Here is an 18,385-nt window from a genome sequence, read left to right on the forward strand (position 1 = left end):
CTGACCCATCTTTTCCTGACCTTATATTCTCACATCCCCCTTCTTGTCCACTCATGCCGGACTGTGGGTTACAGAAGCTTGCGAGGTGCACAAGTGCATTTTCTCTGTGGCGTGTCCTTTACAAGCCTGAGACCACGTGAGGTACAAGTACCATGAGGCCTGCCTGCTGGACATCCCTTCCACTCGGTTAGATCAAACACTCTCTACGCGTCTCCAATCAGTTAGATATATATTTTTTATTTATTTTTGAAGGTAAGAAGTGGAAGTCTTGGTCTTTACAGCACACACATTGCAGGGCTGACGTCGTGTGAAGGGCGACAAGCGGGCTGCCCGCACCGCCCCTCGCCGAGCCCTTCACCCGGGCGTAGGCGGCCACACGGCAGCGCCCCCTGCCCGCTGCCTTCTTCTTCATCCCCTTCTCCTTCCTCTTCCTCCTCCTCCTTCCTCCTCCTCGGCCGGGCCCGGCCCTGCCCAGCCCTGCGGCCGCTCCTCCCCACGCCGCCGCCGTCATGGCGGGCCCCCGCCCAGCGGCAGGACGGGGCGGCGCAGGGCGGCCCAGCCCCGTCCTCCCCGCCCGTCCTCCAGCCGCCGCCGCCTCAGCCGTGCCCGGTGGGACCAGGCTCGCCGGGGCCGGGTAAGGGCAGCGGGAGCGGGGCCCCCCTCCGTGCCCCCTTCCCCGGGGAGGGCCGGGCGGGGGCTCGGCGCTCGGCGGGGCGGAAAGCAGGGCTTGGTGCTCGGCGGGGCGCCCGGCGGGTGGCCGGGGCCCGGAGCTCGCCGCTTGCCGGCTGGCAGCAGGAGCCGAGCGGGGACGGACACCTACCCCGGGTCGGCATGCGCCTCGTGGGTGTGTCTGAGGGGAGCAGAGCGGGGCAGCGGCGGGGAGGGAGGCTGGAAACGGGGAGCCACGGCCTGGCGGTCTGGCCTCTGGGCCGGCGTTGCCACCGCTGAGCCGCTTGGAGCTGCGGGGGGGAGAAAGGGGGTTTGCGGTGCCTGGCACAGAGCGAGGGGTGCTGCCTCCTGCCCGAGGCTGGGTGGTGGCATCTGGAGGTGCTTGGTGCCCTCCGAGATGTCCTGCCCCTGGTGAGCAGGGGGAGTGGGCACGGCAGCCCCTGTGCTTCGTGTTTTCGGGTGGGTGCTGGTGATGGAAGGCAAAGAGAAAGTTACCCCGTCCTGGTTATACACGTACCTTGTAAGTACCACGTAAGAGGCATCTCTGGTAGCCTTACACAAAAATGCTAAGTAATGCTGCTTGGTGGCTGACATCGAAGGGAAACTCCAAAAAAAAAAAAAAAATTAAGACCAAGAGCTGCATTTAGTCCTCAGCATCGTGGTAGGCCACGGAGAGGCCTGCCATGGCATCGAGTCCATCAGGTTGATGTGAGCGTGTGGCCCAAAACGAGCAGCTGCCCTGGGGAGGTGAGGGCGTGCGGCGTGCCGTTTGGTGGTGCCGGTCCGTCCTCGGTTCCCCTGGAGGCGTTGTGTGTCTGTCTCCAGCACCAGAAGCTTGGCGCTTTGCGACCGCTCTCTGGTCCCTTCTCATCCCTCCTGTGCCCACCGCTCCGCTCACCGGTGTGATTCCAGTTCCCGGGGTTCGGCTTCCTCTTGGCTCCTAAGAAACGCAGTTCCCTCTGCTGAGGCATTTCCCTGAGAACTAAAGAGTTATTAGGCTTGTATGTATGTATGTATGTATGCTCTTCCTTTACTTAATTCGTTATAAATATTGTCGTGGATGAATCAGACAATGATAAGCAAATTCTTTTTTTAGCCGTGTATGGCCCAATAGGCCCAATAGTATTTCAGGCCTCCATAATTTTATTTTGCACTGGAGAGTTTTAACGCTTATGCTGTATATGTAACTTATGTCTTTGTTGGAACATAATTATTTCTAGGGAAATGACCATAGCACTGACCACTTACACAGTCTAATAATTCTTTTTTTTTTTTTTTATCTTAAAAAAAATATATATGTCTACTCATGGTGTAAGTTTGTTTTTGATGTGTTTCAGCATGACGAGTGAGGCAAGGCTGAGAGAGTTGGGCAGACTGGGATAGGAAGGTATCTTTTGACATGTTCAATTAAAACTTGCTTTGCTCTAATGCAGCAACACTCGCATAAAACTTTGCTTGCTTCTCTGTTTCCTCTTTGGATTTAAGCTTACTTCTACCTGAAACCAGATGATAAAAGAAAATCAGGGAAGCTTATTTATTTATTTTAAGCAGGCAGGGAGGGGTTACCGCTGAGGTCAGCAAAAGATGCTCTCTAAAGAGTGTGATGTGTTTTAGGCTGCCTTAGACAGGAGCCAGAGTCACTCTGTGGATGCATCCTGTCTCATCTCAGTATTGGGCTGGCAAAATCTGCTGAGGTGAGGTGGGCTGAGCTATGTCCTAGTGTGGAAATCTTACCAACCAATGCTGTTACTGTGATAAAAGTCTTACATAGCTAACATTTTGGCTGGCTGCATTTTATTTTTTTTCAAAGCTTTGTAATATTTAGATCTTCATCATTTTTGGTATTTTTACATTATTTGAAAGATTAAACTTTTTTTAATTATTATTATTTTTTCCCTTTTTGGCAGAGAGAAGTTTACAAAGGAAGTCACATTTAGGAATTGTTTAGGAAAAGCTTTGTTTCTGTGACTTTGTTTAAAAAACAAAAGTACATCTAAGAAAACCACATGACTTGTCTTGAGATATTTAAAGGCACAAAATCCTAATTCATATTGAAATTTTCAAACATGTTTATTGAATGCTAAATGTAGTTTTTACATACTGAAAGTTAAAGATCCTCATAAACACTTCTAGGTCCTGATCCTAAAGTATTACATAAATAGTAAAATCATTGCTTAAATGTTCTTTATCTTGGTGTTGTGTATCGGTAACTTTTGTAGGAGAAGGAAAACTCTTAGAATACCTGAAGGAGAAAATACAAAGCAAATCCGTTCTGTATAAGATGCTTATTAACTGTAGCTGACCAGAGCCTGCAGTGGAGTTAGGTGATGGCTGCTGAGCTCCAGGGCATCCTCTGCTTGTCAAATCACATCATTTTGTCCTGAGGAAGCTTTCAAGGATGGCACCAGGGAGCTGCTTGTTTGTGGAGTTCCCGCTTCTTTGTCTGGTCAGCAGAAAGAAGTCTCTGCAATCAGCAGTGATCTTACTGGAAATAGCCAAGAGAAAAATAGATTTTTTTTCTGTGCCTGATGAACACTTTTCTAGAAACCAAGTCGATAGTAAGGTGCCTTAGTTGGGACAGCAGGAGTGACTGTGATTAGTAGGAACTCGTTAACGTAGAAATGAGGAAAAATATTTACTGATCCTTTGAGTTCTTTAAATTTCCTGTATGTACAGCGAGGTATTGCTTCAAGCAGTAATTGTTTGGATTCTTTTTTTTTTCCCCCACTTGTTTCAGCAGACTCAATTCTTTGTACTTTTTTCAGAGGTTTGACAAGCTTCATTGCCTCTAAGCATGTTCACAATCAGAAACAAAGATGGCAAGCAGAAGATAAAAGGTACAATCAAAGGCTCACACCAGGCCGAAACTTTTAGAGGAACTGAAGACTACCACAAGAGTAGCTGTGTTCCAGTTTGAATGCAAAGTATACTTCCCTGATCTGCACCATGTTATTAGTTCCCATTTAAAAAGTCATGCAAGCTGTAATATCAAAATGCTTCATGATGGAGTAGTTAAATATTGTGGAACCGAAAAGGGATAATTTCTATGGAAATGCAGAGCCTTGATGAAGGCTCCTGTTGCCTTTCTCTAGGAGGAAGTGCTTGGTATGTGTTTTTCTTCCCTGGTGGTTGAAACCCTGACCGGTGCCATTGGCAGGACTCCCCTTGACTTCCCCAGGCTCAGCTATCGGTGCTTTCAGAGGGGTGTGAGTAACTCTGGGCTAACAAGTGAAGGGTGCATGAGTGGAGGTGGGGGGGGTCGGTCAGTTCGGATGCCTGCGTTGCTGTAACTAGAATGAGGAAGAAGCTCACACTTCCCGTTTGTGGGTGTGTTTTCTTTTTTTGAGGGGGGTAGGGGCTGTTTTTTGTTTTTAATAAATGTAAATACAAAATTTTCCATGCCTTTGGGCTGTTCTATGGCTGGGAAGTGATGAAAGCTGATGGCTGACTGCTTAACCCCTCTTTCCAGTCTGTTCCCCAGACTTGTCAGAGACCAGGAGCTTACCCTACCACCAACTCATGTTATTCCTGTGCTCTGGAATACCACTGTGGGTGGAAGAGTTGGTATAGGTTAAGACAGCTGTGAATTTACACTGCTGTCCTACAACGTGACTATAATCTTGGTTAAAATAAGTGTGTTTTTCCTTGCCTGACCCAACGCCCTTCCTTTTTCATTTTACCGTAACTTTTTCTAATGACCCAGTGGACTTCCCAAAGAAGCAACTTGAGAAACTGAAAGCCTGTTAGCACTTTAGATGTACAGTTGCTTTGTTAGAATGTTTCCACACTACCTGCTCTTGTGTGTCAGAAGCCAAGGCTGTATGTTGTCTAGAAGCGGAAAGCTTTTTAAATACCAAGTTCTATTTAGAAAATACAAATCAGTTGTGTCAACTTCTATCATTTTGGGTGTTTTTAAAATGAGAACTATAGAAATAGCAGTGGAGACTGCTCAGCTTCCAGTTATAAGTGGGTCATAGACTCAGTACTATACAGCGTAATCTAATTACAGTTGTAATTTTACTCCTCTCACCTATTGTAGATAGGGTGCTGTTTCTTCATTAGAGAAGACTACGTATGCTAACCTATATCCTGTGGACTTCACAGTGTTACCATCTGAACATCCTCTCATTATGTGTTCTGTTTGGCTGCCCAGCTGTGTAGCCATAAAGTTGAAAAGCTCCAAGCCTTGTGTCTTGTATAATCTGTACATTTGATGGAGCACTGCAGTAAAGGGCGATGCAGCTTGTTTAAAGACACCTCAAGTCAGCTGTAAACGTTTTCAGGACCTAAAAAGTCAAGCACTTTCCTTTTGTCAATGCTTGAATGGCTGAAAAAAAAAATGTTACATGCAGCTGCCTGGTGAATACATATGTGAGGGGAGAAAAACCAGCCCTAAAGGACTGTTTCAGTTCTGCAATGTTTTTGCAGAAGATGATTGGTCTCTTGCTGGCTCTTCTGCTCGGCAACTGCATTTTAATGTTTAACTTTTAACATTAAATATAATATTTAACTAAAAAGTATTTTTAGCCAGTACTGGCATTCCAGTTAGCATGCTGCTAACATGTTATAAACAATTGTAACTTCTAAAAGGAAAAAGCAGTGTCAACAGTGGAGATTTTCTCTTTTTTGAACTGACATCTTTTAGGTGGCTTATTTGGATTTGACGTCTGTGATTGACTAAGTAAAGAAGTTCAATCATTTTAGTGGGAAATACAATGTACTAAGGTGTAGAACCACTCACTTGCTATAAATTTTGCAGGGGTTTGGGCTTAAAATACAGACTCAATGCAATATTGTCTAGAGTTTCCAAAGAGATCAAGAGTTGTTATGCTAACTTTGGTCCAGACAAGTGGGATTTAGGCTGTCTGACTACAAGCTTTAGCCTGTGACCCAAAATAACTTGAATCTGCATGTAGTACAGACTAAGATAGGAAATACTCTGCAGAGAGGCAGAGTGACTTGTGGGTGACTGCACGGCAAGTATGTAGAAGAATGCAAATACTCTTGCTGTCTCCTTATCTGCAACAAGATTGTTTATTACTAGGGGATACTTCAGGGCCTGAAGCCTCCAAACAGGAACTGGGACCCTGGTGCAGCAGCCTTTTCAAAGACATGGAGGGTTTGTCTGCACGGTAGCAGCAGCTCATTCATCTAGCCCAGGTAACGTACCCTGCAGGGCAGCACGTGTGAGCCAGACCTCTGTAGTTGCATCCACGACGCAGTTCTGGCATAGGACATTTTGTGGGGCTGACCAGCACAATCTCTTGGCAACTCTGCCAGAAACAGTGAACACAGGAAGGTTTGGTTTTCTTTCACCTACAGCTGTTCTCCCGGACAGTCATATGACAACAGGCCTGTTGTAAAACAACTGGGTATTGCTGCACTGTATTAATACATGGCATTTCTGAAGGTGAAAAAAAGTTATATTTGGCAACAAGCACTGTTAATTAGTTTGTTGTCTTGTGCCCTTTTTTCTTTTTCTTTTTTTAAAGTTCATAAGGACTTGAGTTTGCAAACCATACAGCCAGTATCACCCTTGACAAGTCAGTTGGCTTTCTCACTCTCTTTTGTCGGTGCCTTTTAATGAGAAGCTGGTAGCCAGGAGAAGAGCACTTTGCATGGAAGGCACATGGTCAAACAGTGGAAATGCAGGGAACTGTCAAGGTTAAACGTTGAACTCGTGAGTGCAGGAGATTGGAAAGGGTGAAATAAACTACGTGTGACCTGTCTGAAATTGTGGGTTTGTGTTGGATGCACGTGTGCTTGATTAGTCTGCGTCCTCACTGCAGAGTGGATGAATGCCAGTTTCAATTTGCACATGTATCCTTAGCTAATTTGGATTTAGAGCATCTCTGAACTTGGGCCGTGATGAAGGAAAGCAGACTAAGATGTTTCCAGTTACTTACATGCTGTATAATTGCATATGTACCCTTTTAGGGCAAATGTATTTATATTTGTGTTACGGAATTTTGGCCTTTAAAATCAGATATGATACTTCTAGGTGCACAAAACACCATTACAAATGAATTTGTGTACCCAGGCTATAGAAAAATGAGTTCATATTGAGAAACACAGCAGCTGAAAAGGTATAAAATGACAATTCACGGAATTCAGGTGAAACAGTACAGCTGAAACTGAAATTGATAAAGTCATTGGTACTAGGGGGACACGGGGTGCCTCATTCACTCTGATACCTTGTAAGAAGATGTCACTGTTTTTCCCAGCAGTTTAACATGCTGTGTTGTGTTGGTGGGATAAATGATATATGGTATGGAAACAACCATGCGATTGGTTTGGGGCGTAATTCATCAGAGGGTTTGGCATTCACAGAATAAAAGTTCAACTTTTTCAGTAATGGCAACAAATGAAAACGCATACTTTTTCTTTGCTTACACTGGGGAAAATGTTAGAAGTTTGACAACAGAAGTAGTTTCTGTGATGTAGCTGGTGTAGAGTAATTGCAGATCTTAAGCTGTGAACATTAATAAACTTAATAGTAAGTTATCTTACTGTAGGAAATTCAAAAAGGATGTCGTGTCACATTCTTATTTAGCACTTAAGAAAACTTCTGTTAAATTCTGCTTTGAAGTACTCTGTTGCAGAAGTGGGGTAAACATTAGTATATGGAGTTTTCTTTAATCTTTTCCTCTGTATTTTTCTTTATGCTGATGAAGACCTTTGTAAGTGAATGAGCAGAACATAACTCTTTTCTGGGGGCAATTTTAGGTGTCCTTAACAGGTGGCGACCCATTCCCATCGTGGATGATCTTGACAGTAAATCTCCTCAGCAGCCATGTCGTACAGTGCCAGCTTTGTGGATCCTAATCAGCTAGCCCAGCGCATAACTTCTAACATCCAGAAGATCACACAATGCTGTAAGTTGAATTTATGCATGTTGATATGAAACTTCAATAGCGGTGCCCCACGTTCTATATTAGTTTCTCGGATCCATTCATGGGAATTCGCTTCTTGACCTCACCTGCTCATTTGACGTGTTCGTGGCACACCACAAAGTAGATGGAGTCCTTCAGATGTGTGGTTGAGTGTGATGTGTACCGGAGAAGTGTAGCATTGCTCTGTATTCACAGAATGAATGTATAATTAGTAAGACAGCTGCTGGTAAAAAGCTGGTTTTGTTCTGGCCATTTACATGGCACCTTAAGCTTGTAGGTTGGGGTGTTTGCTGAACAAGGATTGCCTCAAATATTTGCTGGAGCTTGAAGTGCCTATCAGGGACAAAAGCCATGGCCTTGCAGCTTGCCCTTGGAAGTACATATCTAATATACAGGTAAGGTTATGCAAGCGTTAATATGCCTGTGCTCAGACTCATCCCACCTAATATTTTATCCACCCAACTAAGGTGTTAGAGTTAAGTTAGGGCATGTAAGGTTCTCAGTTGTTTCCCCGTTTCTCCATTTTCCATTATATCTTTGATAGGTTTATTATATATGAAAAGTAAATGTAAATTGATTTTGCAAATTATGCAAAGAGTACTGTTTGTCGTAAGGGAGCTAGCCATCAACAGCTAGGTTTTGGCATGCATGGTTGTAAAGTTTTGAAGGACTTCATGTGCATGTAGAATTAAAACTTCATCTGAAGGCTGATCAGTTAAGCGTATCAGTTTTTATTAAAACTTTGATCTTTGTTTCGCTAGACAAGTTCTAGGAGTTGGTACTTGTAGCACAGATTGGTGACATAGGTTGGGCTGAAATAATTTCTTTAAATCTTAGTTTCTTAAGCCATTAAATCTTTAAGGAAGAAAAATTGTAGTTTTGCCTTATTGAAAAGTTTCTGTACGTTAGGGTTCTTTTTCCTCAACTAAAAATTGGCTCTGTAAGCCCTTGTGCTTTATTTCCTGAAATCTTCTCAGTCAGTTCTGTAGTCTTTCACTTTGTAGCATCATGGCTTCTATCTTCATCTTCCAGAGGCAGCTTTCAGCTTTTTTTTTATTTTTATTTTTTACTTTCCCTTCAATTATCTACTTGTTTTCAGGTTTAGAAGCTCTTAGATTGGGCTGTCTAAGGGCCCAAATACTTTTTTTAGCTATTATTAGTAGTAGTAATATTAGCTATATTCCTGATTTAGGCAATACCGTCCTTCAGAGGTTTCATGATACAACAGTTTTACAGGAAGCACCATTGGTTGGAATTAAAATCTTTACAGTAGTACTTTATAACTTCTGGGTTGAATTATTTAGCCCTGCCAAAAGTAATGCATTTGATCTGGTTCTTGGTTAACTAGTTTTAATATACCATACATATAAAAGATCAAAAGCATATATTAAATATCAAGCACTTCATAATGCATCTGCATGCTGCAGCTGTTATATTGATACTTGTGAACCTTACCTGCTGTCTTTCCTAATCCTTTAGCCCACTGTTGTTGATCAACAAAGGTCTATGCTGGTTAATCACACCAGTAATGAAATCAATTGGAAGTACTGTTTCTGGTTTGGGCTGTTCTGTGTTAATGGAGAGGACCATTTAAATCAGGTATCAGCTGGGTTAGCTTAGCACCGTTTTAACTTTAAGGAACAGATTTTATTGATCTGTTGATCCAATCATGCAGCTGATTTATGTTGAAAGTGTTTTAAGAGTTGTAGATTGCTTTTGGCTTGAATAAGCTGCTGGTAAGCTGGTACGGTTGCTGCTGGTTGTAATTGGCTCTCTGAGTTTCTTTCAGAAAGAGTGCACTGATTGGTGATTTCTAAGGACTCTGAAGATACAAACTCTCTTGGAAACTTAAGCCAGGAAGGCAGCTAGATGTCCCAGCCTCTAGAGGGTTCTATGAAAAGACTGATTCAGCTGTTCTTTAAAAAGCAAGGATCCTTGCTCTGTTTTGCATTTCCAACGCTTCTGTAGAAACAAGTGATTATGACATCCCATAGCAACATCTGGGGAGTGGAGTCTACTTTCCTCAGCCTGAAAAGATTCAAACTCATGTTTTGCTTGTCAACACTGTCTGTAAGTTGAGATTGAGGGAACTAGGCTGGAGTGTTTCTCCATGCTGTTTGTTAAAAGCAGTTGGAATTGCAAAATCAAGGCTTCAAGGCTCTTGTTGGAATTCAGTGCAGAGCGGCAGGCCTTAGGCAGAAGAGGCAGAGAGGTATAGAGCTCCAGCCTGTCTGGTTTGCAAGTGGTGAACCTATTACCAAGGTTTTTTAATCAGTTTTATTGAAGGAGCAGTAATGACAGAACTTGGTTTCATAGGTCACACTCTCACTTCTGTGGTAGCACAATGACAGCTGCTATAACTTAAGGAGAATCTTTCTATCATCCTTCAGGATGTACCACTCTCAAATACTTTGTGTTGGTCGCTTGTTTACTGCAACTGGATAGACAAGGAAAGAGTAATTCACAGAAGCAAGACGAGCTAACAAAAAATATTTCTTTATGGCAAACCAAGTCCCGCTTGCTTACAGATCTGTTTCTGCCAGGGATATAGGGATATAATAGGGATATGCCTATTAAGGTGAGAGCATTGAGGCTATTTTGTGATTTTATTTTTTTCTCAGTACAAAAGGAAATCTGGTCTTTCAGCAAATGGAAACTTGAGAGTAAAATATGTAAAACAAAAAGCCTAATTTAAAAGCTTTAAAATATGTTTATTTCAGGCTTCCTGCAAGTGTGAAGATGAAGGTCAACAGTTCTTTGAATCTGACAGAATAATTTTTTTGTGTATAGCAAAAACAGGGAAAACATTTGGTTTTAAAACAAGCTCCAAATAGGAGCAGAGTTGCATTAATTTACAGGGACGGTTGCACAGCAGTAAGAGTAGGAAAGGTGGGGTTGAAGGAGTAGGTGCCCCTTCTCCTCAGCTGGAAAGATTTGACTCATGGGTCTGTGACAGGGACTATGCAAGATGAAGTAGCTAGCTGTGTTTTTGTTTGTTTGTTTGTTTTTCCACAGAGCTACACAATTCTGTACAAAATCCCCAAAGACCAAGAATAGCACAGACTACATAGGTGACTACTGTGGCTCCACTGATGTCTGCAGACTGGGTTTAGGAGCTGTTGCTTTACAGGCAGTACAGCAGTATGCTGCATTTTGATAGAGAGCACAAAACAAAGCCTGGTGTTGATAACGCACAGCCAGTCTTTGAGTTAGGGGAATTTCTGGTATAAAAGCTAATCAAGTAGTTACAGAACTCACACCAGCTCAGCTGAGGCACTCATACTCCCTCACTGTTCCTCCTTTCCCAGCTCCCCAAATTTATAAAGGTCATGGTCGGGTTTTGCCCAACAGTAGCTGTGAAGTCAGTAAGAATGTCATAATCTACCCTTGCTCAGTTCTGACAAGGTCAGCGATAGAGTATTTGACTTGTTCGTGTACACTGAAAATCAGCCCAGCTGGAGAAGCATGTGCTCTGCATACTAAAAATGTTTTTAAAATAATAATAATAATAGTAATTCAATAGCCAAAATCACATATGGCTAGGGCGAGTCTGTCTGGCTTTGAGAGATTCTTTCTCATAAAGACTGTTGCTTTCAGCTGACTACTTATTTTCTGTTTGTTGAGGCAGCACAATCATCAATTCGCATAAAACACATTCCCAAAAGGTCAACCTCAACCGGCAGAGATCGCCTTCTGTGATTCTTCTATCATGTGATGCCTCTCCTGTGACAGAAAGTTTGCCCGTTTCAGTTGCATCCCAAGCATTCTGTAAGCCAGTATTTTCACTGGATGTTGTTAAAATGGGAGCTGAATTAAATGCATCATATGACGTTTTGCTTTATGTAACTGTAGAAAATCAAAACCATAGACTAAGCCCTGAGGAGTATTAGAGTTCTGTTCTATGCCTTTTACAGGCTGAAACTTTCATGAGAAACTATTTCTTCCACTGTGTTTGTATCACCAACAGATTCACATGATTATTAATTATAGCTAAAGAAGGATACAGATGGCCAAGTGAAAGATAAATAACATCACTGAGGTGTTGAAATCACATCCTGTAAGAAAACAGAATTCTGTTTTTTACAGTGTGGTTTTGTACAGGTGTGGTTTTAAAGCAAGTTGAGCTTGTTGAGACTGTAACAATGGTATTGCTACAAATTTCCAATTAGCTGCACTTAATGAGAACTAGACTTTGTGGAAATTAGTTGAAGTATACCTTTTTTATTGTTGGTGCTGTCATCAGGAAGACTTCTTGGATCTAGGGTGAAATTTCACTCTTTGACTGATTTCAGTAAAACCTGGAAAGGGATGGTTACTTAAGAGGGTTTAGGCAGCTGTTATAGTGCTTTGCATTTCCTTTTGTGGTCTTTCCCAGGGCTGAGGAATTGAACTTGAATCTGCTATATACAAATTATATTCTGAATATAGAGGGTGAGAGGAGGAGGAAGAATTCAGATACTTCAGATCTTCCTAAATGTGTTTCTTTCTGTAATGAGGTGAAGTCATGAAGCCTCACGATTCTTTTATAAGTAAACCAGCTCTGAAAACTTTAAGCATGAATTGTTTGTGCTTTTCCTTGAGGCTTTGTTCTGTGTAAAGTAGCTTATACATTTGAAGTAGTATGCCTAACAGATATCTTTATGGATTTGGAGAGTTTTGTTGTTTTATGTTTTATCTTGTTTGTTAAAATATTATGGCTCTGTGGGGAAAATGGCATATGAAACTACATTATGTGGATGATTTTGCTCAAGAGGGACAAGGATTTATTTATGTTGGTAGCAGAATAGAGTGAAAAATGGATCTTTCATGTACACCTCAGAGCACTATTTGTGTCAGTATGTGCAGAAAAGGCAGAATTTTCCTTGTCCTACATTGTTTTGCTGTCCTGTAGCTGACTAGTCTGGGGAAGGGTAAGCCATTTTTGTTTGGAAGTAATTTAAACAGTGATTGTAACATTGTGGAATTGCAAACAGCACTATGATCAGTAGAGACATTTGCAATTTTGTCTGAGCAACTTGTTCCAGCAGGTCAGTGTCTTTTGTGCTGGGCTCCTCATGCTCCTTCCTATCTCGGCAGTCAATTTTCAGAGCCTCTTTCTCTGAGTTAGTTAAAATACTTCATCCAGTTCAATTCTGTTGGATTTTCCTCCCTGTGGGCAAGAAGAGAGGAGAATGCATGGCGGTTTGGTTATCCAGAGAGCCCTCTATCAAATCTCCTATAAAGCTGGTGTGCAATACGCTGCCCATCTGTAAGGGCTGCAAATAAACCCAGGTCCATGGTTGACAGTAATTGTCCCCCTGAGTGACAGCTATTTCCTTGTGCAGGCCAGGCAGTGATGTTGCATGTCTCTGCTTCCATGTCAATGCCTGAGTAAGCTTCCTGTGTTAATGGCCTGACCTCTTAACGAACAAGCTTTCTTTGCCTAGGTGGGTTGGGGTATGGTGTTTGTGCAGCTATTGTACGCTGCAGAATCATGCATCACTTACAAAATATAAATCATTCTTTAGAGAAAAGTTTGGACTTTGGGGTTTCAGGGAGTTTCCAGGGAGAATTTAGGATATGAATACAAAGTGATTACAACTTGGTTTAATGACTTCCCCTCAGCTGAGCTGTAATAATTGATCACATGGTCAAATATTGTTTACTTAAACAATGTGCATTTAGTGTGCTCTACACCCACGTTAGAGGAACAGGCATTACTTCAATCCCACTTGACAGTTTCTTTGTAAGACCATTAGAAATGCTGGGACTCTAGCATGAAATTATTACAGTTGAACTGAAAGACTTGAAGGCAGATCCTGAACTCCAGACACTCCTACTTATGTTTCTGGTCACTTGGGGGCACGATTCTATTTAGAAATGTGAGAAGCTAATAAAACCTAACAGGAAGGGATACAAGACTTAGTGTTTTCTCACTCTTTTGTACCAACCAAGTCCTCAGTCCTTAGAGCTCCAAGGACAATCTTCATTCCATTCCTCATTTGATTACATAAATACCTCAGGTACTGTTCCTCTGCACTGATGTATTACTGTTTTAAAATAATCAGTGTAATACATTCAGTTAAGACAGAATTAAATAAATAACTTGAAATCAAATTGCTGACTTTTAGATAATTGCAATTAAGTGTGCTCTTGGAGTGGGTGGGTTGGTTTTTATTAGCTTAGGGGTTTTTTGGCTTTATTTCCTCTGAACTCTTATTCCTGGCTAAAGTAGGGTTAGCAAGGTGTATGGCACAGGATTGTTACGGTTTACTTAAAATCTTCAGTAAATGTGAACTACACTGATAGTTCTAAAGAGGCACTAGGGCTCATTGCAGAAAGCTCCAATATGCTGATTTTATTGCAACTACACCAGGTTGGTTGTTATATGTAACAGCGTTTATAAAAGGTCAATCAACAAATGTTTTCTGCAGCATCTGTCCTTAGTCAAGTAGTTTCCTTCAAAGCACAGAAGGAAAATGCAATGATTTGGATTTGAATAAATTGAGGAAGTCTGTCACCCCCAAGCAAAAGCTAAACAATTTGTAGTGGTGTCATTTTTACAACTAATTCCCCTATTCCAATACCATGCTCTGAGGTGACTCAGGAACTGATTGGATTCCACTCAGTCTGTAACTGGGTGTGCTGTTTGTTGACTCCCTTGTTCAACTGGAAACAAGTAGGTGATTTCCTCATAGTTACCTAGCCAGTGGTGATATGTGTAAGCTCTCTGACAATGCATTTCTGAAAGGTAAGCGTGATGCTGTTGTATACGGTGCTTATTTGCCATATGAAGCCATAGCTGAGCCAGAGCCTCATGTGGAGCAGACTTTCCCTTTTGTGTGTACAAAGGAGTGCTTTGCTGATTCTGTTTATTCCCTTTGGGCTCAGGATCTAGAATAATAACTGAAAATCAGTGACTTTAAATTCCCACTGCTAGTTTTAGTCCTTCTGGATTTAGATCTATGAACTCTCTGCAGTGGCTAAAACCCAATCTGTCCCCTCTTAAGTAAAAGTGGTGTGGTGACCCCTCACTATTCGAGTTCACATTCAGGAGCAGCTGTAGGTGCTGTCTGAAACAGCGCTCCTTCTTCCTGTGACGGGTCGCAGGCGTTGCTGTTCTGCAGTACAGATTTCGTTGTACCTGCCCTGCCTGCTTGGCTGGTTGTTGTCCTCTTTGTAGGCTGATACCTGGAGTTTGCTGCTCGTGCTTTTTCCATGCATGCCCAATGGGCGCTGCACTTCCTGTGGAATCATTAGACTGTAGCTTTATTAAATTGGGCAATGTGGTTGTTCAGGCTTGGACTGTAGCACTTAGGGAAATTGCTGCTCCATGGCTACAATGCAGTGGTGTATGATCCAAATAAGAAGTGAGTTTCAGGCTGAAAAGTGGTAATAAGCAGCATTTACTAAGTATTTTTTTCCCCAGTTTTACACTTCTGTGTTGTGGCTTCATTTAAAGGATTCTGTGGGCTTGTGTGTTGATTCACCTCACTTTTCAGCTGTGAAGCTGCAACAAGATGGAGATGTTCATGGCCAATTGAGGGTTTTAAAGTTTGGTTTTCTAAATGTTAAACTGAGTAACATAAAACTGATTGGGAAGGTGGCTGATTATAGGTAAGTTGGGAAGGCATCTCTCCTGTAGTTGGAGTTATTGGTTAGTCTTCCAAGTCAGGACCATCCTCAGTGTCCCTTGTCTCATGCTAGGAGATGAGCGTAGTGCTTGGACATCTCTCAGTCCTACCAGAGAAGGTGGGTGACCTGCAGTCCCCCACCATTCCCCACGATCCACTAGTCCATCATTTTCCTCTCAGTGGATGAAGGCCTTTCCAACATTAGGATTTTGCTCGAGGATTTGTTTTTGTGTGTTTTTTTTTTGTTTTTTTTTTTTTCCTTTTCTTCTGCAAGAATACACTGGTCTTAACAGCCTGCCTGGTGGTGACTAGTTCTCAGCTGGGGATAGTTGTGCTTGCTCCTCTATTGTTAGAGGCAAGAAGTTGTCTACATTTGATCTTTGTTTTATTTATTTATTTTTATTTTAAGTTGAAACTTCCTATGTGATCTTAAACATTTTCATATGCAAGCAGCAGAACAATCAATGATGTGGGTTTACTTGTAGTAATGGAAAAAATTTTGCAGAGCCATTTGAAAAATAAGGGAAGACAAGGAGAAAGGAGGTAACACTTTCTTCTTCCCCAGCCAGCTAAAAGCCAGCGGTTAATAAGAAGAGGGTGTGATCCAATATTTGAAATGTTTTAATCTATGGAGTAAATACCAGGTACTGCAAATCGGTCAGGAGCATGTTTCTCAAATAATCCTACCTTTGTTAAATAGAATATAATTGTAAATCTCACTACTCCTGCAACTCATGTAGGGAAAATGAGGCGTTTTATACAAAGCAGCATTCCTATTCTTTTCTGTGCCCTTTTTTTTCCTCTTTACCTGTAGGAAGAGCTTCCACTGCCTATAAATGGAACCACTGTTTGGCCTAGTAAAAGTAAACACGAGTTGGCTCTTAAGTAATTTTCTCCGTAGGAATTCAGGTTAGGTCTTAATTGTTCCTCTGGCTCATCATTAACCATGGCTGACCTGTTCCTGAGCATGTGACTGCTCAGAGAGTGGCCGAGTAGCTTTCAACAGGTAATCATTACATATTAGGAAGTATAGATTAGGAATGCTGGAAGAGAAATGAAAAGCCTTCTTACTAATACAGTGTTGCTTCTTCTAATACTCATTCTGAGGTGGAAAGAGTGAGATTGCTTCCTTTGGCAGGTGAGATGGCAGTTGCTTGGAGAAAATGCATTTGGATGGAGTGGTGGTGTGCACCCTGCTTCCTGCAGGACTTCCCGGCTGCAGTGGCTTGCTGCCAGTCCCTGGCTGACAAGGTGCCGGGGTTCCTGTTTGAGCTCTGAAAGAACCATTGGTCGTCCTTATGTGCCAACACCTACCTTGACCTTCAGCACAGGGCTGGCCGCAGCAGTGAGCCTGCCTCTGACGACTTCTGAAAAAATGTCTGTGCACGCAGCGTGTGTGCTTCTGCAGTTCCGGAGCAAAGTCCAGCAGCTACTTCTGCATATCCAAGGAGCACGAGCTAAGGCGTGAAGCTTTGCACTGGAATGGATTCAAGTCGTGCACAAGATACATTCAAGCTCTGTAATGGGATTGATATTGCCCAGAGGGGCAGAAAGGACCTCTGGTAGGAGGATTATTCCTCTTGTCATTCCAGTTCCTGGTCATTGCCACGAGGTGTGGGAAGCGGGAACAATCAAGAAGTAGGGAAAGAAAAACCTTGAGGGATCAGTTCACTTAGGAGCCAGTTGAACCTGTGCTCTCATCGTTGGTTTCTGATGACTGTCGGTGTATTTATGGCACAAATCTTTGGCTTTGTGATTTAGGCCTATGCCTTCAGCTCTCTGGGACACTCGAGCGTCAAAGCTGATGAACTGAGAGCCACCTACAGAGCAGCTGGATGCTTTGATGTGCCACCCTGAATTCCCTGCACAGGGGCAAAAAGATGGTTAAACAAGGAACGCATTGCAAATACTATGATCAGTGGTAAAGCTAGGAATGTAGGGGCCTCTCAGTTACAAAAAGTAATGCTAGATCTCCAGCAGTTTTGTTTTTCCTCTTCAGTGCCAAGGCCATCTCGGTACTTGCTTTTGAAACAGGACAGCAGAGGTGTTTCTGGTTTTCAGGAGGAGAGGCTGTGGCTACCATGCTTTCCTGTCAAGGAAGGGATGTTGACTTATACCTAAAAGTTTTGAAGCTAGTTCTTGCTTTAAATCAAATTCTCTTAAGATCACTGTGTGTATGTCTGAAGGAACAAGATGCTTCACCTCTATGATCCAGGTGGCACTGTCTGAATCTATTTCAAATTCTGTTTTTATCAATAAATTTGTACGAGTTCATGAGTCCAGACAAATGTCTGTGGTTTAGGTGGTTTTATGGTTACACCTGTAATTTATCAAATGTCTAAGTGAGAATTAGCTACAGTAAGAAATCTGTAATAACAAAATCTACAAGAAAATATAAGAAATACATTTTTAAGCCTGTATACACTGTAGCATGTTTATATTAATGTGAAAGAGTGCAAAGGATGGATTTCTTTACCTTGTAAACCTGCAGGTACGTACTGTAAATTCTGCAGGAAGGTCAGGTCAGCTTTGTTTCCTATATTCTACTTTCCCTGCTTTTATTCTACTTTTGTTTAGTGTCTGTACAAAACAACAAGCTTCTGCCTTTCTTACGAAGACAGTGTCAAGACTGCTGCTGAAGACTGGCAAAAGTTTACTTTTACCACTTTACCTTTTTTTCTATTTGCTTACTTGTATAAGCAGTGTTTCATGTTTCAAAGTGCTGTATAGTTCCCATGACTGAAAAATTGAAAAATAAGTTGTTGTTGTTGTTGTTTTTTTTTCCTAAATAATATCCTTGTGCAAGGTTAAGGAGGAAAATCCTAAATTAAAGGAAGCTCAGAAAAAATGGTGTCAGTTCAGTCCTTGATATGTACATTCTTTTATTTTGTTTTTCCCAGACAGATTACAAAGCCTGTTAGCACTTGGTTAGTTTGATGTTTCTTGATGCTGCTTACAGGATTCTTGGTAAAAGGTGTTCTAATTTTGTGCTGAATTCTTGAACCACAAGACCTGAACTCAGATGAGCTTCCCTCTGCTTAGAACTGTGTAGTGTCCAGCTATGCTGTTCTGGCTTTTAATTTCCCCTCAATCATCTACTTATATTCATTTTTAGAAGTAGGGTAAATATCTAATGAAGCAGATATGCAAATACGTTAAATACAGGCTTTGCATCAGAGTATTTCTCAGGTTTGAGCCCTGTTAAAAGTT

The 18,385-nt window shown here is 42.1% G+C and overlaps 1 protein-coding gene across 1 annotated transcript in view; it reads left to right on the forward strand.

Moving 5' to 3' along the window:
- Positions 1 to 529: 529 nt before the first annotated feature.
- Positions 530 to 18,385, forward strand: part of STX7 (syntaxin 7) — a 31,925-nt gene continuing 14,069 nt past the window's right edge. The window contains exons 1-2 of the mRNA XM_035321917.1: positions 530 to 634; positions 7,396 to 7,544. Coding sequence (XP_035177808.1) covers positions 7,463 to 7,544 — 82 coding nt within the window. The 5' untranslated portion in view covers positions 530 to 634; positions 7,396 to 7,462. The remainder of the gene's footprint in view (positions 635 to 7,395; positions 7,545 to 18,385) is intronic.

Source organism: Oxyura jamaicensis, chromosome 3, assembly GCF_011077185.1.
Source record: "Oxyura jamaicensis isolate SHBP4307 breed ruddy duck chromosome 3, BPBGC_Ojam_1.0, whole genome shotgun sequence".
NCBI lineage: Eukaryota > Metazoa > Chordata > Aves > Anseriformes > Anatidae > Oxyura > Oxyura jamaicensis.